The sequence below is a fragment of the Zalophus californianus genome, chromosome 8 (assembly GCF_009762305.2).
Source record: "Zalophus californianus isolate mZalCal1 chromosome 8, mZalCal1.pri.v2, whole genome shotgun sequence".
NCBI lineage: Eukaryota > Metazoa > Chordata > Mammalia > Carnivora > Otariidae > Zalophus > Zalophus californianus.
The window spans coordinates 33,177,339-33,200,621 of NC_045602.1; the positions used below are offsets into that span (position 1 = coordinate 33,177,339).

Consider the following 23,283-nt stretch of genomic DNA (forward strand, 5'->3'; position numbering starts at 1 on the left):
GACACTGCTAAGTGAAAAAGGTTCTGTAACTATGCCGAATATAAGGCCATTAAAAAGTGTGGGTAATTAGATCTATCCTTGTATATATGTTTTTGTGCAATTTATTTAAATGTCCCAGGATTTTAAAATGAAATATAGATATAAGAATGCAAATGGATGGTGGGACTGCTGGATGATTTTTTTAATTCTGTGCTTATTAATATTTCCCATTTTATTTACAAAGATTTTGTTTATTGCATTATTAAAGGGCTAATCTACATTTTTAAAAAAAATCTCATCTACATAATAGAGTCTGGGAAGGGATGAAAGCTGATTTTCAGACTTTTCTGGTCCTTTCAGTGGTCAGGGCTGTGGTAGCGGGATGCTAAGAGGGAAGGTATCATATGTATGACACACGGAGCAAGTGCATTTCAACGGGCGTCAGGGTTAGGGGGGCAGAGTGATGAAGAGATTTCCTGTCCGTCAGGGGCTGGCCTGGAGTTCAGAGTCAGGAGGGTGCCCAGGACAGGCCATAAAGTGGAACAAGGATTCTGAAAACAAACTTCACCCACTATAGAAGTTTTCTGAGGACCAACTGGGAAGGGAAGAGATGTGTGGGTCTTAGTTTTCTTCCAGCCATTCCTGTCAGGTACAGATGGACTGTAGAACAAGGCCAAAATCCTCTCAATTTTGTATTTCTGTTCCAGCAACAACGTATTATATTTACTAATAGTATATTCCATTGACTTCAACCCACAAAATTACTTCACATATTCATTTGTTAAGATCTCCGTCCCCTTGAGATTTCCGGGAAGGGACGTGATACCCAAGTGTTCATTTGTCCTTGGGCTCTTAATAGAGATGGGATTTGTAATGCAGACACTAGAAAGGAAGGTGTAGAGCTGTATCCAAGCTGCTAAGGATATGTGACAAGGCCTGAACTCTAATGTCAAGTTTTGTCCTTGTCTCCCAGGCACCTTGTATAGCTCTTGGTAGATACTTTTAAAATGTCTTTTGACAAAAATTTCTTATTTTTACATCTTAGAATTTTCAGAGCACTTCCATAGATGTTACATATCCGCTCTTTCTGACAATTCAGTGGGTGGGTGGATGGGAGCAGCTACCATTAGCGTTGATCTTTTCAGGGGAGAAAGCTGAAGCTCCCTAGGAGTCAGATGGGGTGGGAATGCAGGTCCTCATGCTGTAGGCTTGTTTCCAGGACCCTTCATCAAATCCCGTTCCTTGCCAGATATTATCCCGTGCTCTGAACCAGATAACACATCTAAATTGCCTAACTTCTAGGGCTGCTGTGGATATCGAAGAGATAAATTATCCAAATGTACTTTTTAAACAATGAAGCTATGCAAATGTTCCCGTTGAAACACTTTTTGGGTAAAATGCAAATGCTCTGCCCTTATGAAATCATCATGAATCCCTGATGCCTTTATGCATCCATTTGTTGGATATTCCGAAGTAATAACTACCACGAAACATTTCCAAGGGGAGGGAAAGAAGCATTGGGGAGAAGAAGCCAGGGCACCTGGGTACTCTCCCGTAAGAACAGATGTGGTAGGGGGTGAGAAGAGAGTCGCAGCTGCCCAAAGAGAGAAGTAAACCACCAAATAACTCAAAGGGGTTATTTAAAGGAATAGGCCAGGAAAAAGTAACACCTTATCATAATTTCTAAGATTAGAACTGCCTGGTGAATTTGCAAGGGGATTAACTAGAGGTTTGAGTGAGTAGGTATTTTGCTGAAGATTCGTGGTATAAGGAGTCATACCACCCCTTTATTAAAAGCCTCCTCCATGTGTGTAGAACATATGTGCTCTTGACGCCAGGATTCCATGATTCTGCTTTATTTTTCTTCTCAACAATGTTCATCCTCATTGCTGTCTGAAAACGTATCCTATTTTTGTGAAGCATCCATTTTCTTCCACTGGAGTATGAACTTCGTGGATTCAACGTAACAGAGGTCTTGTTTATCCCTCTATCTTTACTGTGTCAAACAGAGCCAACTGCTTAGTGGGTGCCCACTAAATATTTGTAGAATCAACAAAACTGAGTGCAGAATGGTTCTGGATCCTATGCTGTGCCCCTTAGCATAACTTAATGTTTAAAAAATGGCATTAATCTCCTTTTTAAGGCCTGATGACTAGTGTAGAGAGAAGACCACTTGAATATTTGATGATCAAGAATGCCGTACTGTCTCACTCAGTTTGCACATCTTGGCTCCTGGCATCTCTGTCAGAACATAGCTTTTTATTTTGAAGATTACTTTTCACTAATATCCCGCTGTGGACTCAACCCAGGTGTAGAAGTTATAGAAGAAAGGGCTTAATCCACATTCTCAGGACAAGACGACTGGATACTGAAGTTACCAATGTCAGGTTCTTCTGGGTGGTTTGACCCTTGTCTCCCTAAATGTGAAATTCTAGAAGCACAGAAGAAAGGACCGGCAGCACCTGAGCCACTTCTGAGGCAACCTCACCCTGAGTGTTGATCCCTTTCTGAGCAGCCTGCCCTGCAGTCCTCTAGTTTGACAATTGGGTTAGTTTAGGGGTTTGGGCTTGCCATATTTCAGCCATCTGAAATATCATACATAGAATCCTTCAGAGAAGGACGTTTTCATGATCCTTTTGCACATTTGTGGCTATGTGTTGTTTTACAACTGTAATGCAGGAATGAAAAGGTATAATTAGTCCCCTGCTGGGTCCATTTGTAGACCCCACTGGGGATCTTTGCAGTTCGGGACTGCAGCAAGTCTTGCTTGTTGTCTCGGCCAACGATTTTTTATAGTGATAACCTAATAATAGTTTACAGTTTATGGAGGGACCATGTCAAAAAGCCCCCTGGGCTCCAGAGGGCAGGGGAGGAGAGAAAGAAAACAAACACCACACATAGTTTCCTGATTGTAAATAATGGAACCAAAGTAAGCTATTTTCTCCTTAGCACAGAATATAGGATTTATATGTGCTGAGCTAAACAAAGGTTATCAAATATGGCCACCAATAGATCTGGCATTTCTGGGTCACGTGCAGGAAAGGTGGCCGAAGAATGTAAGGCGTTTTATGGATTTAAATCCCTTTCTGGAATGAAGCAGAATATGAACTGCTAATACATAGTTTATGTTTCCTTCTTAGGAAAAGGCAGGATGTGAGGCCTGCGTGCTCAGGAGCACTGAGGGCCTTCCGGCCGGCTTTGTGCATAAATGCCAAGGACCATGATTTCATGTCTATAATACACAGTATCCCCAACAGATAGTAAAATGCTTTTGCAGTCACATGTAAGATTTGCTTTTTAAATTGAGTCACATTTTATTTGCCTTCTTTTCTAAAAATACCAATGGGCCTTAAATGTGTTGCTCATGCAGTACCCATGACATGGTAATTAAGTTCTACTTTTTTATAGCACGCTTTTTTCTTTTGAATTTATTAATAATATGTCATTCTGTGTGTAGGGAGATGGTGCACATGGCCTCTGTTCAAGGCCCTGGTCTCTACTCTCTTCCTGATGGATCCAGGGGCCAATTACCGGTATCTACAGGGTGACATGCTGGGGCCAGGGAGAAGGGTCAGAAGGTGAACCCATGAGAGTTGCCTCCTTAGCCTTGTGTTATGATCACCTAGCTGACTGGGCCAAGGATATTTAGGCTCTATAGATCATTAAACAGGGTGTTACCCCAAAGTTCATAGTGCTAATTCAGAGTACCATTGAGTGATATTTTCTCCCGGCGATTTTGAATATATGAGCCAAGATTAACGTTGCAGGAGAATAGTGGGATTGCTTCAAAGGGCGCACAAACCCATACACTCACAAAGCAGTGAAGACCAAGAGCATCTCACACTTGTAGTTTGCAAACGTCTGTGGAGATTTTGTGGTGGACGAAACAAAAATTATTTTAAAATCTTACAGAATCTGAGGTAAATTCCTACCTTTTGTATTACTAAAACATAATTACTATCATGTAGAGAATCCATGACCTTTTTACATTAAAATTGGCCCTTGTGAAATGTTGAAAAAAGACAAATCTGTGGGTCAGGAAGTTACATTAGTGGTTGCCTGGGGCAGGAGGCAGGAGTGGGGATTACCTCTCCGTAGGCAAGAGGGATCTTACTGGGGTGATGAAGTGTTCTAAAACTGGATTAGGGTAGTGGTTGCAGGGCATTGGAGATTTGCTAAGAAAATCACTGAACTGTATCCCTCATTTCTGGTATATAAATTATGTCTCAATAAAGTTGTTAAAAAAAAATGCAGCCCGAGGCCTGAATTTGAAAGAAAAATGCAAAAGAGTGGTTCTTGAAATTTTTCATTTTCATTATCTTATTTTCAAATGGGAGAAGGGAGAAATGAAAGTTACCACCTCAACATTATTTACAAATCACTTGTAAGAGATCTGTGCTCTTGTTAATCCCCTTGGAGCAAACAGGCCTAAGGCCTTCAGTGCACTTGATGTTTGCTCCCTTTGGAATACACCTTGAGACTAAAAAGGAGAGGAAATTTACATCCATTCACATTGCACGTTCATAACACCAGCTCTCTGAACACACACACACACACACACACACACACACACACACACACACACGTGTCCCTGAACGGGGTGATGTTTCTGCCGATGTCCTTGCTTTGGCTGACCTAGACTCTTGTAAGAAGGCCCAGGTATGACCAGGATGAAATATTTTTAGCTTCCCTTCTTTTACAGTGTGATTTTTGTGGGACTGAGTGAAGGTGGCTGGTGTGGGATTGGGGCACTAAAGACTGTGGAGTTTCAGATTGGGCATGATACGTGCTGAATTCTCAGCTTCCTGGACCACCTCCCAGTAGGGGACCTCATGGTTAGCATCCTGGTCCCCCTCCAGCCTTGTGTTCATGCCTGCTGCCCCTGGAGACAAATCACGGATTGTAACTGCCAATAAGAAAACTTGAAAGTACTGAATACAAACTCTTCTTTTGGGCCATAGCAACAAAGAATGCAAATAGTTTTGAAATGGGTCTTTCCCAGGTTTTTTACAAGATGCTTGGGTCTGCTGCGTGTAGTCTCTTCCCCGTTGTTTTTTCAGTTTCAGATAACAGGCAGTTCTTGTGCCATTTATGGAGCAAATCTTGTGAAATCTGGTATCCAGCCTTCCTTTGTTTTGCTCTGTCCTTATGTTTGCTTTTGTAAACTGCTTTCAACTCCTATGGCATCACCTATTCATAAGAAAGTGTGCTGAAACATACTGAGTGTTTGACCTCCTGCTAGCTGGTCCCTGGCATGAGGTTGAGATAAAGTCCTAGGGAAAGCCCTCTGATGGATTAGGGCTGCCTGGTGCTGCACTCTGGCCATGTCCCTGGGTGGCTCTGCCTCTTGGCCTGACTACGATCAGAGAGCCCATTTTCAGCAGTGCTGACCTTTCTTGGTGGCAAAGAAACTGACTGCTTATTAGGGTATCTAGAAACGAAATATATCTGCCCTTTAGGATCGTCTTGGGGGAACAGACATTAAAGCCATGGGGAAATCATGGTGCAGAGTGAAGCGATTCTGTTTTCATTCCCATTTAAGCTGATGTGAAATGTTAATCATCCAATTAAATATGTATACACACTGTAGCTACGGCACTTCCTGTTCAACCTGTGGCTGAGTCAAAATGCCAATGTTCAGAGGATTAAGCTCAGAGAGAGTAAAATTGCAGGAAACAGGAACACAACTGGGAATGTCCACCTCACCGGAATTCCTAACATAGGACCATAATGAAGATAGGGCGAGAATTTACTTGGTTTGCTATTTTCACTTGCTGTGATACAGCTGAGCTAAGTACTGACAGGCCTAAACCCCCTTATCAGTCTACTTAGGTAGAAAAGAAAAGAGATCTAACATTTTTTTGAGCAGCAATCATATGCGAGGCCCTGTCCTGGGTGCTTGGTAAAGGTGCTCTCGTGTCATCCTCACTACAACTCTGGGACAGATTTTCATGTCCCCATTATTCAGGTTAAGGAACTAAGGTTGACAGGAGTTAAGCAGTTGGCCTCCAGGGGTGTCGTACTTACTTGTAAGTAAGTGGTGTGGGTGGGTTTGAACTCATGTCTATCTGACTCTAAAGCTCATGTTCTTTTATACCTCCTTGTGGATATCCATTAACACTGCACTAAGAAGATTTTGCATAATTTTTCTGATATTGAGTTAACCAGTTCATCTGTGAGCCCAGAAATGAGAACACTAAATCTGTCTCAAGTAGGATGGAGGGAGAGGAAATGATTGCATCTGTCGGATTCCTTGTTGTACTCCAGGGTAGATCAGATGGCTGTGGGATTTCAGCATGGCAGGATACAATTTCCCGAGAAGAATATCTGATTTGTGCGGGGTGCTGTGTTTCCTTTTGACCCCATCTCTGTTGGTAAGTAAGGGGTAGGCTGAGTGTGTGTCCTGACAGATGCCTCGGACAGTTACGTCTCGTGATCCTGTTCCCGGGCTCCTACTTCTTTCTGCTCAGACACTTAGAAGACTCGGCTTGATTTCCAGAATTGTCAGTAAGTCTTTCCAGAATATGACTGCTGGAAGAACATCCTCAATATGTCCTTCTTGGGTCCCACTGACCCCAGTGCCTGGTCAGCCATGTATCACAGGAATCTTTGGTCTTGGCGCAGAATGACCAAACCTTGTGGTCACTTCCATTAGCAACACATGGCTGTGCTGATGAGATTATCTTGGCATTCTTTTTTTTTTTTTTTTTGACAGGTCAGAGCTGAATATGTTTAAAAGGGTTTCCAGTGGTCTTAGTGTTTAAATTTTTACATGTAGGAAATGCTAAGTGTTTATTGGTATAGAAATAGGCCTTTATCATTTCTGAAATTTTTTGAAGCATGTACTCTACTAGGTGTTTTCCATGCCAAAGGGAATAATGATGGTGCCTAACTTCAAAGAGCTTGAATATAATTCTGCTGCATGCTTTAAAAGTAGGGAATCCTAAATTGAAGCAAAGAGAGAAGTAATTTCCTCCAAATTATAAGGTATTTGGGAAAGAATGTATGGAGTGCTTACTTTAAAAATGAATCCAGGTGGAATGACAGAGTGGCTAAGTACAGATTATAATAGAGACACAATTTATCGTTGATTTAAATTTGAACTGAATATGAGCAAATCATTTGTTCTCTTGGAGCCTTAATTTCCTCATGTAACTGAAGACATTGGTGCTCTTTCTCTTTATGTGATAAAGTGACTTTTGGTCAGGACCACCACTGTATTCATCCATGGGTATGATACCCCATACATCTCCAGCGGTATCATTCAGATTATACTACAATCCTTTGGTATTGTAGTATACAACCATGCAAGTTACTTTAGGATCCACTGGGAAATAAAGCAGCAAGATATAATAAATTGCAATGTCCTATTACCCAAGTATACTATTCAGTATTGTAATTTTTAGAGTTATTAGAGGTCAGGAAACTAAAAACTAAAATATGTTAACCATCTACAGTGAATTTTTTTCTGCAAAAACAAATGTTTTCTAGCACAGTGTCAAAGAGGTAAAAAATAGAACTCATTTTTAGAAGAAGGGTCTAAGGAACAACAAAAAAATAAACCTCAGAGAGACAAAACCACTTCATATCACTTAATGATATAACCTAAATAAGATAATAGGTAATATAAATACAGTGTGCATGTCTAGCACACAGTGGAGTGATGTGGTAAATATTTTAAAATTTCCACCTCTGCTCATAAAACATTTCCCATTCATTCTCATTTTGTGGTGGTTTCTATTCCTTTTGACATTTTGAGACTTGATGTCAGTGTAGTCAATGATAATTCCTATTTCCTGGATTTATACCAATTTTCATTTGACAGAGTGCTCTGAGGTCCATAGTACTTAATCCTCTCATCAACTCTGCTTAAATTGCCATGTATTAGCATGCCTGTTTTACAGGCAAGAAAACCAAGGCTGAGTCAAAAAACTGATCCCAGTCATAAATGAGTAACGGTTGGAAGTCCGGCTTTCCTGGATTCAGTTCTAATGTTCTCATCCTTACACCCCCGCGATGTGCTGTCACTGACACTGCGCTGCGAGAACATACTGAACAGCTAGGATAACCATTTTTTTGTCAAATTCTTCCTATGATAGTTAGAAATCTGGAAGTAATGTAACTTAAAAATAGCACACATTTTCTCAAAAATAAGGCTTTATTTTTAACAAAAGTCTCTATATACAGAGTGGGGAAAATGCCTAAAATCATCTATTTTCTTTCCCTTCATGACTTAAAATTTCTACAGTGAAATAATTCCTACTTGACAAAACTCAAAGGATATTCAAAACACTGGAAATTAACAGAAAATCTAACGATGCCAGAGGCTAAGAAACAGCCATAGGATACCCGATTTTTAAAGTGTTGTGGTCCCAGGAGTGAACAACTCATAATGGGAAGTTACAGGGGGTAGCAGGCAAGATTCAGGCACAAGCCTCAATCAGGATGTATGGAGAAAGACCAAGGTAGCACTGAGTGAGGTAAAAATATTCCCAACTCATTAACATCTAAGAGTTTTCTCTGTAATTAAGGAAGAATGTTTGTTTCCAGTAGGAGCAACAGGTGAAAGGAAAAATACATGTTTCAAATGTGATATAGAAGCTGGAATGTCTTGACCCAATATACCCAGTTTTAGCCAAGTAAATAATTTTAAGCTAAAAGAGTGTGTGATACAGGTAGTGCCTAGTACAAAAATGGCTGAGTTTTAAACTTCTTGCATTAATTTCTCTTGAATTTTGAGCCTGTTTTCTTTAGAAACAATCTGATATAACATAGTTATGGACCCAAGTCAGACTACTGCAAAATGCCAATTTAGCACTACACAGAGTATATCTAAAGTTTTAAAAGTATTGGCCTGAGTTCTGGACCTCAAAAGCAGGGATGATAGCAGAGAAAAGAATGAAGAAGAGACAAAGTATCTCGCTCCTCATCACACTTTCCACCATAGCCAAATTGTGAAAGAGGAGACTCAGTGCTCTTAAGTTATGCTTGCCCTTCTTACTACAATAACCTACCCACATACATTCCTCAAGAATAAGCCACACTATAAAAGCATCTACCGTTCGGGTGCCTGGGTGGCTCAGTTGGTTAAGCGACTGCCTTCGGCTCAGGTCATGATCCTGGGGTCCCGGGATCGAGTCCCGCATCGGGCTCCCTGCTGAGCAGGAGGGAGTCTGCTTCTCCCTCTGACCCTCCCCCATCTCATGCTCTCTCTATCTCATTCTCTCTCTCAAATAAGTAAGTAAATAAAATATTAAAAAACATCTGTTCATCTCCCTCAATCATAACTTCAATTCTTCGCTGTCTCTAGAAGGTGTTAAGAAAGCCATCTGATTTAAGTAACTCATACTAGTGTGTTAATGACTGATTTGTACATTCATTTATAGACACAGCACATACACACACACACATACACACACACACACACACACACACACGCAAACACATGGGCATATACAACTGCATTACTTATGTATTAGCTAGGCATCATTTTAGGAGCCAAAGATATGAGAGATCGGAAGGGCAGAGTTTCTGCTCCCATGAAGCTTACGTTTCAGTGGGGAGAGGTAGACAATAACATTCAAAAACAAACTAAATTGTCCAGAAAGTAATAAAGGCTCTACAGAAAATAGGGTGATATAACATACTTCACATTGGCGGTTAGGAAAGATCTCTTTGATGAAGTGACATTTAAGATGAGATATACTTGAAGACAAAGAGCCAGTCTTGTGTAAATGAAGGGAAAGAGCATTTTAGACAGCTAGTGCAACCTTGAGAAAGGAGTGAACCTGGGGCATGGAGGGCAGTAAACAGGCCAGTGGGGCTGAAGAACGGTGGGCAAGGGGGAACACAGAATGGAAAGACAGGCAGGGGCCAAATCACATAGGTCTTTGTAAGCCTGGCGGATACTTCTCAAGTTTATCCTAAGTAGGGAGCCCTCGGAAGACTGTAGGCAGAAATGTGGTCTGGATTTACAACTTAAAACAATCCTTAGCAGAAGCATGAAAAGAGACAGGAGGCCCCTGCAGGGGTCCGAGAGAACGGCCTACCCGGACCTGATGGTAGAGAGAGATGCACTGTAGGGGTAAGATCTCCGGGAGTTATGGATGGCTTGACTGTGGGGATGAGAAAAAAGGAATCAAGGACACTGGCTAGATGATGATATTGTTTTCCAGAAAAAAAGGCAAGATCTGGAAGGAATAGGTTTGGTTGAAGGATAAGGCCGTGGGCAGTGGAAATAAGCAGTTCTACTCTGGACATGGTGATTCGGAGCCCCACATTACACATCCAGCATCAATACAGGGAAGGAAGTTGGCGTGTGAATCTAGAACTCGGGAAAGTTGAGGCTTGGGATAAACATTTGGTAATCATTGGCATGTTGGTGGCATTTAAGTCATGGAGACTGGTGTGATGGGCCAGGGAATGAGCCCAGATGGGGAAGAGAAGAGAGTTGGAGACCAGGCTCTACTTACTTCAACATTTAAAAGTGGAAGGAAACTATTCAGGAAGCCCCTCTTCTCCAGACAAGGAGCTCTGCAGAGGGTGATTCAGGAAAAGAAGGCTCTTACTCTTTTAACAAGTGTGAGTCTTTAAGGTTGAGCCCCCTCATTCCCCATGAAGACCCTCAGGAGTCCTCCTCTGCCAACAGATTATTATGAGCACTTGATTACCAGTGGTAGGAGGAAGAAGCTCTGTCTCACCTGGAAAGGCATAAGCTCTTTGCCCCATAGATTTTGAATATGATAAAAAAATACTTTAAATGAGCTATTTAAATATTTAATCCTGCCTTGGGGCAGGCCATCGGAAGCTGAGAATCCAAGGGTCTCACCTACCAATACATCAAACGCTAGCTTGGAGACCTTCTACTTTAGGAAAAGGGTCAAGACATCAGCCTAGAGAAAAAGCTGGGCCTCAGGACCAATGATTAGTAGTAAGCTTTGAGTGAAAAGAATTAGTCTCTTTTATTCTTCCACCTGTAGCAACTGAGCTTTGTCATCTGGGAATAATAGAATTTTTTTTTTTTTTTGAGTCAGGAGATTAAAAAAAGCACTGCTCTGAATCATCAGGGTTCAAGAATAAAGTCAGAAATATGTTTGTTCAGCATCTTGTTCAATCTGCACAGCTTTTTTTGTGGGGATGTATGTTTATATAAATATGATTATGATATTACCTATGACTATATTGTGTGGGGAACATGCTGCCCAGCTCATATTACAGCAAATTACAGGAATTCTCCTGATAACAGCATAGAAATCTGTTTCCTGATGGGAAGAATTTATGGCGGTGAAGGGAAACCCTTTTGACAGCTAATGATTCTGTTGTATTCTCCCCAACAGGCTTTCTTACCTCTTGATGCCCCTACCTGGGTTCTGAGCCAGTTTTAAGTGGCAGAACAAATGAGGTTTGTACACTAGGGTTTAGTGTAATCCACATTTCATGTTACAGAAAAAAAAAAAAGTTAATGATATGGTATGGCTGCCACACTTTTCAAGAGAGTTTAGTACAAGAGATGCACAAAGCTACTTTGGAAGACTAGTGTACAGGAAAAAGAGCCAGTTTTGAGGTATTGAGATGAGGAGCAGGGAAATTTAAAAAACATATATTTTTAGAAACAAGGATTTGATGTAGTAAAAGCATTTCTTTTGATCATTTGGAAAACAAGAGAGGCATTTGGTAGGACCAACTGCTGACTTTCCAGAGAAGTAGGTTGATTTTGAGTACCTCTAATGAGAGACCTAATTTTGCTCTCATTATCATAATTTGCACATATTCTCCTTAAGGGTTAAACCTGGGGCCAGAAGTGTGTGCTAACTTGGGCACCATTTGATACAGTGATTTAAGCCTTAGGGAGAGTAGACTCCAAAACATATTCCTACAGTAACCTGAGAGTGATGGGTATAGTAACCTGAGATAGAGGAACTGTTATGTTTAGTTTCATTGGGTATATATGTTCTCTAAACAAAATCACTCACAATATGAATATTTTAAGGTTTTCCTCCTGCTTGCTAAATTTCTGGTTATTTTCAGAAAAAAAAAATCAAAATAAAGACCAAAATTGGAACTGCTAGAAACAGCTGGTGTTGAGAGGGAGTCTGATCTCCTCTGAGGATCAGCAGTCAACCGGAAGACTTTACATAGTTCTACTCACTAAGACAGTCAGAGAAGGACCCCCTAAATCCCCTGAGTCCTCCATTAACTCACTTACACCAGAACCCCGTCAGGCGTCTTGACCAGGACTCCCACATGGTCGATCATCTGGATAGCCCCATGGGCAATGGCTCACCACTATGAATCTGGACACTTTACTTCTGGTTATTCAAGGATGAAGTATCCAAACCTATACTGGTCAGATCATCTGCAGCTATTCATAAATAATAACAAAAGCTGTTGTTTTAATCAAATTCCTTCTATGTTTCAAATGCTTTACTAGATGCATAATTTATAGGTGTCTTCTCTAGTCCTTGCCATGATTCTGCAAGTTCAGTATGATTATCCCTATTTTACAAATAAAGAAAGACTCAGAGACACGGAAGTGACAAATACCTGAATGGAGAAGAACAACTAGTGAGCTCCACTGAAGAGATATATGCATGATTTAAACTGCACTTGTTTTCAGAGTCCCAACCAAAAGCCAGGGTTAGCTGGATATCTGTCAAGATGTCAATTAGCACTGGGCCCGCATCCAGAACTTTGGTTACAGTAGGCTCCAAATGTGCACCAGAATCACCTGTGAGCTTAAAACACGCATGTCTGGGTCCTTCCTCTAGGCCTTCTGATTCGTGGGTTGCAGGCATTTGTATTTTTTAAACAAGCTCCCAGGTAATTCTGATGCTCACCCAAGCTTGAAAATTACTGCTGTCAAGGTCATGTCTGGGAGGATGATTTCTTAGAAGTCTGGGCAAATATAATGAGCTACAGTTGTAGATTGGAAGAAAAATTTGTCTTATAAGGAATGCATGAAGGGACATCCACGAAACGTGTCCTTGGCCTGCTTGCTTTGGCTGGGATTACTTTTGCCCTGATCAATGTCTACTTTTTTTTTTTTTTTTTAATTTACTCACATCAACTTTTGGGTCAAGAGACTATTGTATCAGGTCTTCAGTAGGTATTTATCTCAGTTACTCAACCAATAGAGTTTCATGGAAATTATCCAAATGTTAGTAAATATAAAAAAGACAGATTTTGTGCTTGAAGAGGATTCTGTAATTTTGTTTTGTGTTTTAGAAAGCGCTAACTGTAATGGGAAGCTGATCTGTCGGTCTAGCCATCAAACCAATCTGTTCTCACCAGGCAGTCCCTCTGGGAATGCTTTTCTGTCATCAAGATGATACTGACCAGCCTTCTGACCTTGAAAAATGCCATGACAGTCTTCCGGCAGTGACATTATTTCTATCTCTGGGCTCTTGCCTTTCATAGGCCTGTTTGTTATCACAGTCCTTGAAACTGGGAGAAAGAAAAGGTCAAGAAGGTGAACGGGCCGCCACGGCTGGGGGAAATCATATACAAACGTATTCTCTACCTGGTACCGAGGTGCCGAGGGCGACGAACACCACCGCGGTCACAGAATCTTTCAGGCCAATGGTGCATCCGAAGTGGGAAGCCAGGTCTCCGATGAAAGCCGTCAGTATGCCGATCATGAGGATGGAGACGATGAAACAGGCCCAGCCGTTCCAGTACTCTGTAGGGGGGACGAAGGCGAAGAGAACCTTCCAGAACACGGTCAGAAAATGCATCACATAATCGAAGCAGGAGGGCAGCTTCTCCTCTCCACATTCGTCGTCGTCATCATCTTCCCCTGGAGGGAGGAACGGGGCACATGTCATCGCAACCCGGGCTCGGCGGGGTCGTCTTGTCTGTCTCCCTCCATCCTCCGCCTTGTCCTTCCTCCCTCCCCTCTGAGTGAAGCAGGAGGTCATGAGAGATGACTGAGGCTTAGGGTTTTCTAAGAGTCAATCATAATTAACCAATTAGTTATTAAGCTACTGACCTACCCGCGCGCTGTGGTTGATGGGTCAATGGCAAAAACTTAAGCCGCCACCCGGTTTTGGTTATGTGCAGTCGACACACCCTTTCTGTGGTTCTATCACCTCCAGGGGGAGTTGTCAGGTCAGGGAAATGAAAAGGATTTCTTCCAAAAGACTGGGAAGCCCTGTGTCCGGCTCAGAAAGAAGCCTCTTTTGGCCAAAGATAACAATGACAGACTTTCCCTCACCAGGGTTCTTCCAGCCTGGAGCCTGGCTCTGGGGATTCACCGTTGAATAATCACCCACGGGACAGTGTTCAGACAAGGCCCTCAAGCACAGCTCTGGGCCCTACAGAGTTCTCCAGCTTTATCTCTTGCAACTACTTCAAACTCAGACTTCATCCTAGGCAACGGAATTATCTGCATTTTTTTTCCCCCAAACCGTAACTACTTTCTCCTACTTTTATCCGCTGGCCCTGAATGTGTTTGGCGTGTCCTAATCTCCCCTCCTTCCCCTTCCCCACTCATCCTTTAAAACTCACTTCCTTCGTGCAACCTCTGACGGCCCCCTTGCCCTCCAGCCGGGGCTGGAAACCCCTCCTCAGAGCTTCCACGGCCTTCGGACACTTGGGACGCCGCATCAGTGGTTCTCCAGCTGTGGTCCCTGGACCAGCGGTATCAGCCTCACCAGGGAACTTGTTGGAAAAGCAAATTCCTGGCCCCACTGAATCGGAAACTAGAGGCCTGGGGGTGATTCGGATGCACACGCAGCTTGAGAACCAACCTCGCTCTAGACGGCCCTTTCATTTTCTTCTCCAGTTGACCGCGAGCCCAGCGAGGTCAGGCGTTTGTTCATGTTCATTTTTGTGTCCCTAGTGTTTGGTCCAATCTCCAACACATGGAATAAGCTGGCTAAGGGCTTATTAAATGAATGAATGCATGCACGAATTTCCACCGACTTTATATAACTGCTTAATTATATAATATATGCACACATAACCCAATTCTGCCAATTACATCATATAATCAGTGCATAAAGAAATGCACCAAGCTTACTACTGAAAGGAACCAGGAAATCAATAATAGTATCCTAAAACAGAGACTTCATTTATAATGGGATATAATCCCCACTCACATATTTTAACATTGGGGTACTGAATGCCAACTCTCCTCGAAGTGGTGGCAAAGAAATTTCATGTGTTTTGTGCCATTTTGGAAAGAACCCCTCGAGGCCTTTGTTCACTCCCCCACCCCCAAACCTTGTCACCGGGGATCTACTTTCCTTTGTCCAAGTAATGCCGTTGGCAGGTGAGGCTGTCAGACTTTCCAGCTGATCGTGTGACCTGAGATTACCAGCGAGGAGCAAATATGTGTGTTCTCTGTGAGGCACTCAGTGGTGAGGCCATCTGGTGCAGATCATTACTGGGAAAACCCTTAAGGCAGAGGAGCTTTGAGGGAAAAGTGCCTCTCGCAAAACACGGAAAGAGGAGTATCTCCATTTGTCACCTGTCATGTCACAGGAAGCGAGACGAGGCTACGGCTTGCTCTGCCGTGAGCACATGGTCAGAATTATTATGCAAACAAACTTTGTGGGTCTGTGGAGAAAACAGCTCCCCTTTCAGGCTTTGGACTGTCTCCAGCGAAGTCTTGGGAGGATGCCCCCAGCAGATGAATAGAATGACCTTTGGAGACTAGGTAGGTAGGGAACTCAAGTCAGGCCAGCTGGTAGAAAAGTATGTGACTCACTGGAGTAAGAAAGCATTGTTGACCATGTTAAAGTAACTGATGGAGGCCCTCAGACTGAGATGGTCCTAATGCCTTGGTGATCTATGAAGGCAAATCACAGCCTAAACCACATCAGTTTCATTCAGTACACTTGTATCCGAGAAAACACAATTTTAGAGCAACCAATCACAAGCAGCCACCTAGGCTTTACCAAATAAGGCACCCACTTAAGCTACAGCCAATCAAATAATTTCCTTGCTTTGCTTCTGCCTCTGCTCCACAAAAAGCCTTTCCCCTCGCTCCTGTCCCTAAACCACTTTGACGAGGCTCTGCCTGATTTGAATACATATTTGCTCAAATAAAACTCTTAAAAGTTTTAATGTGCCTCAGTTTCCCTTTTGATAACTGTTTCCTATAGTGTCATGCTGTATGGCTATTACATATTTCTAATATCTTGCCTGAAAGCAGAAGATGATTTTAAACCAAAGCACACATTATGGGCTCAATTATCTCCCCCAGATTCACCTGGTGAAGCCCTAAGCTCAGAATGTGACTGTATTTGGAAATAGGGCCTTAAAGAGATGAGTAAGTTAAAATGAGGCTGTTAGGGTGGAACCCCAATCTAATCAGGCTGGTATCCTTGTGAGAGGAGGGCACTGGCGCATATTGACAGCAGGGGTGCATGTAAAGGAAAGACCGTGTGAAGCACAGCAGGAAGGCAGCCCTTCTCCCAAATCAAGGAGAGAGGCTTCCAGAGAAACCAAACCCGCCCACGTGTTGGTCTTGGGACATTTATCTTCTGGACCCATGAGAAACTAAATTTCGACTGTTGAAGCTACCCGGGCTGTGGTCTTTTGTTATGGCAGCCCTAGGAACCTAGCACAGTCCCTTCGGAAGCCTCCTGTGGCGTGACACTGATATTGAAGGCCAACCCCTCGGTGTTTCTATCACCCGTTCCTTTCTTGTTTGCTCGTCCATTGCTTCTTTGCTCCTCCTCTTACTTTTCTTCCCATTTCCCTTTTGCCCTATGCTTTAGCTCCAGGAAGAACTTACTGTGAGAGCTGCAGTTGTCAGGGCTTATTGGAGAGAGAGAGGGAGAAGAGGATCATGTTAATCCTTCCTCTCACTTCTCCCCTCCCCCACTCCCCATCCCAAAGAGGAGAGAGTTGCTCATGCCCTACAAAAGCTTGGGGAAAGCACTAGACTTTATTTTTATTTTGAACATGATCCTTGTAAGTTCCTATATTCTATATTTTTGGACATTTTGTAACTTCATAGGGTATATGATTGAAACAATTTGGAAAACACTGAATTTTAATCATTTATGGAAACAGATCATTCTGCCTCTAATTCTACGAAATTGCTTAATTTGGCGTGTCTAAGACTCACAGTGTGAAGATGAGCAAGAAAGCAAATAGTGAAGCATCTCAGAAGAAATGACACTTATAAATCGAGAGTAGATATTACATTTGTCTTCAAGATGGAAATAATAACACCTTTCCCATGAGGGATGTGCAAAGGAATAATTAGATCATCTCTTCAAAGTGAGGATAGTTCAAGATAATGATGAGCATGGTAGTTAGCGTTATTGTCCTCCACTTAGGATTGTACTGTGTTTCCCTGTCATTACGTAATTGCTTAGTCAACATGCTGGGTCCTATGGTTACAGCCTAGGCTTTTAGAAACAAAAGTTAATCTTGCCCTCTGGAATTAGCTTCATGATCTATACGTGTGGAATGCAAAATAAGTGTGTGTGTGCAAGAGAGAGAGGGACAGAGGGACAGAGAAGTTTCCTTCTGGAGGTTTCCAGCATTACAAGGTATCTGAAATATTTTAGCACTCAAGTCTGGAATGGGAGGCCCATCTGTTTTATTACATTTGAAAGTAGAAATGCCCTCCTCTCCTCTTCCCCGGGATCACACTGTTCTTTATAAATTTTAATCTCCAACTCAGATGCCATTTAAATATTAAAAATGACCATGGGCTGCCACGTATGATGCACAATTACCTTGTCTTGGAGAAGGTAAAAGAAATGGGATGTTCATCCGCCACCATCAGGACTATACTTAAAAGTTTGTTCTTTGCAAAGAGCGGTGGAAGATTAAAAACAAAAACAAAACATCTGGAGCATTTTTATGTGATGGCAAAGATAGTAATCTGCCAGTTCTGTATGTGCGCCAGCTCAGGCTTACTGGAGGCTATGTAATCCTTTCAAGTCCCTCTGCATTAGCAAAGAAAAACAGGCAATGGGGGAGGGGGGTCCCTTTTATACATCCCAAGCAAAGGATCTTCTTATCTCAGAATCCTTCTTTTCAGCTTTATGGATTCCCCTAATGGAAAGATAAGAAGCTGCATTCAATTAATCCTTCCCGTGGCCCTTCACATGGTTTCCTTGAGACATGTTGGGACTTCCTAAATATAACTACAAAAATAGCCAAATCATTAAAACCACTGATAGAAGAGAGAGAATCACTTCAACTACTGACCTAACAGAACTTGCACTGACCTCGCTCTGGAGCATGAGAACAAAGGTGGCATCAGCACAATTGATCATGAAAGGGAACCCTGGGCTTGGCGCCTGCAGATAACCGAGCATCTAATGTAGACCAGGTGTTGGTGGGCATCCCTCCGGAGGCACTCAGGGTTTGGCCTCAGGGAGAGCTTTGACAACCGGAAAAAGAGGCGACTGAGGTGTAGTGGACACTCGGGCCAGAAGACTTAACAAATTTCTAGTTCTCAGAGCTTGTTTGGGAGCAGGACTTGACCTTCCTGAGCCTCAGCTCCTCATCTGTCAACCGAGTTTCTTAACTCCCACATTATTGATCTGTTGTGAGGATCGGAAGAGGAAATGTGAGTCTTCTGTAAAACTGTGAACCCCTTTACAGACAGCTGTGCCATAGTCCATCACTGTTACTTGTCAGAAGGCAGGCAGCAAATCAATATGATCTGAGTATCCTGATTTCACAGAAGCTATATTCTGTTTGAATGAGTCATTATCACCACTGCTTCCCCAAGCCCTTGATTTTAAGAAAAGAAAGAAAGAAAGGAAGGAACAGAGGGAGGGAACATGATAGGGTGTCTTCTAAGTGACAGGCACTAAACTTTTTCACATACCTGATCTTATTTAATCCTTACAATAATGCTGCAAGGTAAGCATTATTAATCCCATTGTACATAGAAAAAACCTGAAGTTCGGAGAGTTTATGACTTTCTAAAATTATCACATAGTTGGTAAGTGGCTGAGTTGCGATTTGATCTAACAGCCCAGGGAACATTCTGCTACACATGATGTCTTGCTGAAGCAAGTTGAGTATAATATCATTCACATCTTGATTCAAAGTTTGAATTTGAGAACACTTTCAATGCCTAGTGCTATATAGATACAATGTTGCCTTTTTTTTAAGGAACTTGAAAACACTGATGCACCATGTTTGTATTGTAATTTATTTTCTAGATACGATACATTTTTGGCACAGTAGGCCATATGATCTTTCTCAAGACCTTGGGGACCAACTAAACACGGAAAACAATAAATAAACGGAGGGCATCATGGCTGTGATCATTTTGGAATCTCTACCCGAGTAGAGCAAGTTCTTATTTCCATTTCTAGTTGTCAAAGGTCAACCATGTAGTTTTGAATCAAACACCCTGTTTTACATCCAGCTCTTCACTCTAGAATTTGGGAAACTGGCCTACATTGTCACAAGTCTGTGATGGAAAGCACTTTGGGGAATCCATGCTGCTATTAATCTGAGGAAGGGTCTGACTTTCAATTACTTTTAGGTATTTACCTATAATTAGTCCATTTTTATTTTGCAAGAGTATCCTCCAACTAAGGGATTAATGAGAATGATCAGATGCTTTCCAGGAGTATGACAGAGTGGATATAGAATGACATCTGCCAACCACACTGTCATCCATGTGATCCGAGCCCAGCAAGTGTTACTCAAAAGCCGCATGTAATATACAAATCAATAACTGTGAAGCTAGATCACCGCACTGGTTTTCTACGTTCAACATGCATTGTTTGCGGCCTAAGTTCTTTATGAAATTTTATTCCTTTTTTTCCAAGTGGGGTTGATTTGATTTTGTGCCTCTCCAGTTTCTGAGCAAAATGATTTGTTGCCTTCAAACAAATTAACAAGCTTACTTAATTGAATGGGCTTTTTCCTCCATAGCTATCACTTTTTTTTTTTTGCAACCCGATACACAGGAATTACACAAAAAGTTCTTCTCTTCAGTTGTAGATTTCCATTTCTCTTTGTTTTCAAAGGTTCTGACAGAATCATAAAATGTTTAAGACGAAAGAAACCTTAGCAATCTGCAAATTCACCCCTCCTCATTTTAAGAGGAAATATGACAAACTGTGATTTGATTGAATTTTTTGTTCTCTTGATTTCTTGTATCTCTCCCTCCCATTTGATACATGAGGGCTTGAGTTAAACCCAGTGGCTTATACTGTCTTGCTCACTCAGGGATCTAAAACCTTTCCTCTCCAATTCCCCTTTTATGCATTTATATCTTATTTCTAGTGAGAAAACATTTATTCATCTCTTCCCACTCATAACACTTTCTATATGCCACTAAATTCAGTAACCCAAAGATTCATCCCCAAACAAGAATTTACCTCTTGTTTTGGATTTTGGAGAAGTGCTGTAAACATTTTCCTATAACCTAATGGTTGGGAAGTACTTACATATTCTCTGATGAAAAGTAGAAGATATCAGCAATTTTTCCACCAGGTATATTGCAAGATAATTCCTTATCAAGAGAGATCTCAAAACACAATTTACTCAGATTCCTAGATCTGTGCATTGTCGAAGCACAGAGAAAAACATGCCGGTATTTGCTTTTATCAAATGAAACATGTGGGTATTATAAAATACCTGGACTTAAAGCACTGGGAGGGTTTCAGAGCTTGCTAAGGTCAACTCTCTGCTTAACATGCATTCCTTTAAAATCTGTCTACCAAATGGTCACCCGTGCCACACTTGAGAGTCTTAGCTACTAGAGAGTTCATGATCTCAACAATCCAAGTTTTAGCGGCTCTGGCTGTTGTGTTCCATTCATTTGCCCAGGCCCCATAGGACAGTAAGCCATATGGAATAGGTCCAATCTTGCTCCGCATGCCATTCCTTCAGGCAGTTGAAGCTGGCTACTCCCCTTTCAACCTCTCCTTGCTCCGCTTTCCTCTGAGCGCTAAGTCACAGAATCATCGAATATGATGCGTGGCGCTGAGTGTAACTTCAAGAGACACCTAACTCACCCGCACTGGGGAAGGTCTTCTACCTTTGGCATTCTGGATACTATTCACTTTCATTAATGTACACATTGGGCTTTTGGTAGCCAGCCACCTCACACACTGTCCTACATATAACTTAAACCTATAAATCAGCAACAACTCTTTCAATGCCATTTCTAGCTCCTGTCTTCCGTTTCTCATACTAGTATAATTGACTTCTGGGGACACAAAGTTTTTGTGTGTGTGTGTGTGTGTGTGTGTGTGTGTGTGTGTGTGTGTGTGTGTTTAAGATTTATTTATTTATTTTAGAGAGGGAAGGCAAGCGGGAGGAGCAGAGGGAGAGGGAGAGAGAGTCTTAAGCTGACTCCACACGGAGCACCAAGGCTGACACGGGGCTTGATCTCATGACCCTGAGATCATGACCTGAGCTGGAAACCAAGAGTCAGATGCTTAACTGACTGAGCTACCCTACCCAGGTGCCCCGCAACTGTACAATGTTGAATCTGTGCTTATTAGGCTCTTTAAGAGAAGTGACTCCTTATTGTCTTTTCAGTACAGTAGAACCGTTATTAGAATACCTGTAACGTTGATATCACGCTAGCTCTTTCTGAGAACTTTCCTTCTTGAAGCTTTCTCCGAAATGGATGTGGACTGTGGAAAAGTCCCTGGGAAGCTAGTCATCCTTGGGAAGGGTATGAGGCTCGCTGTTGGTCTCCCATCTTTCTGCCCTAGTGCCTGCAGGCAAAAGCCTGTGAGCAAGCCTAGGGGTATACCGAGGGCTCCTTCTTCACCAGCTAGTGGGGATTTGAATTAGTGTGGACACTCGATGTCTAGACTACAATGTGCCGGCATGCCTACATCTAAGTGTATGTAATTTACTCCCGGATACTTGACTGGTCTCTAGTTTTTATTCTATGTCCCTAGGTAAAGAAATGCATTGGACAGCAACACCACTGTGCATGAAATGTGAGTTCAAGATTGCTATAGATTTGTAACTCGGACTGCTGGCCTGTTCTGGGATGGAGAGGACACCTACACAGTCCCTGTTAATCATCCCCATCCCCCAATTCCAAGTGAGAGACAGCTATGGGCCATTCTGTTCTATAGGACCAGTGCTGGTTTCGGTCCATACTTGGGGGGCTAGGGACCTGTGATGTGTGACAGGGTTGGAAGGGACACAAGAAGGCCACTCACTCTCTGTGAATAACTTTCCACCATGTCTGGAACAAATGAACCCCTGGATGAAAGAACAGAATCCTTACCAGCTTAGGCCATTGTGGACCTTGTTAGGATGGCTGAAGCAAGAGATATCTAACGTATCAGAAATATTTCTCAGCAAATGTGGCCAGTGTCAAAGCGAAAAACGATCCACTAAGGAGTTCCAGTTCTATGTAAGTTTGATTTTAGCAAAACCAATCAGTTTAAAGCTGAAAACTGACTGTGTGCCTTAGCCTCTTTCTCTTCTTAAAGACTTCTCTGTGAACTGAGTGTTCCTAAATGATTGTAAGTTGACATAATTAGTCATGCGGTTTTGCCCCAAGCTTTGTTTTTGCAAAATAACTCCAAGTCAGGCTAAATATCTTGAAATTCAGTGTACCCTTACCCTTTATTGATTGTAGGATTAACAGAATTCCAGGCTCCTGCAATAGGGAAGCATAGTCCCTACAGACGCGAGCACCTAAGAAATACACCTTCAACAAGTAGAACTGATACTCAGCAAGTGTAGATGCCTCCTGCTAGTTTCGATGGTTTAGTCAGAGTGGGTGGTTTGTGAGCACACCAGGTTCTAAGATTGGCCTGAGGGCTCTGATGACACTTTGTAAATATCAGCAGCTGCGTCTGAATTAGCCTCCTAGAGTGTAGGCAGTTGAGCTTTGGAGGAACTGTTTGGGCAGCAATAACCCTGTAATTTTCAACAAACAGCTCAATGTTATGTCCTAGGAAAATGTTGAAATTTATGTAAGGTTAGATGTGTACCAAAGCCTGCCCCACATGCACAGCAGCATAGAGACTGTCCAGATTCTCTTAAGATGCTGCTATAATCAAGCTAAGAGGTCAGGTTCCCTTACTGAGTGCTTACCCTCATGCACGTGGGTAAATAAATACACCCACCTAATCTTCATCCTCCTTGCAACCTGCTCAAGTAGGCATTTCTTTCTCCATTTTAAAGATGAAACCAAGGCTCAAAGAGTTTAAGTGGCTTGCTTATGAGAGCTAAACCTCTTTCCACCACTTCGCTGAAATTACTTGACCCACTGTTGCCAGAGAAAAAATTCTCTGCGGTTTGTCCAGCAGAAATCCATTCTGATAAAATCGAAGCTCATTTGGCATTGTTTTATGAAAAGTTTAATTAGAAAATAACTACCCTTCTTTT

General features: G+C 42.2%; 1 protein-coding gene across 15 annotated transcripts in view; it reads right to left on the bottom strand.

Moving 5' to 3' along the window:
- Positions 1-23,283, bottom strand: part of SLC8A1 (solute carrier family 8 member A1) — a 369,635-nt gene that overhangs the window by 16,970 nt on the left and 329,382 nt on the right. For all 15 annotated transcript variants that reach the window (XM_027621068.2, XM_027621066.2, XM_027621070.2 and 12 more), the window contains one exon: positions 13,499-13,774. In XM_027621068.2, the coding sequence (XP_027476869.2) occupies positions 13,499-13,774 (276 nt within the window). The remainder of the gene's footprint in view (positions 1-13,498; positions 13,775-23,283) is intronic.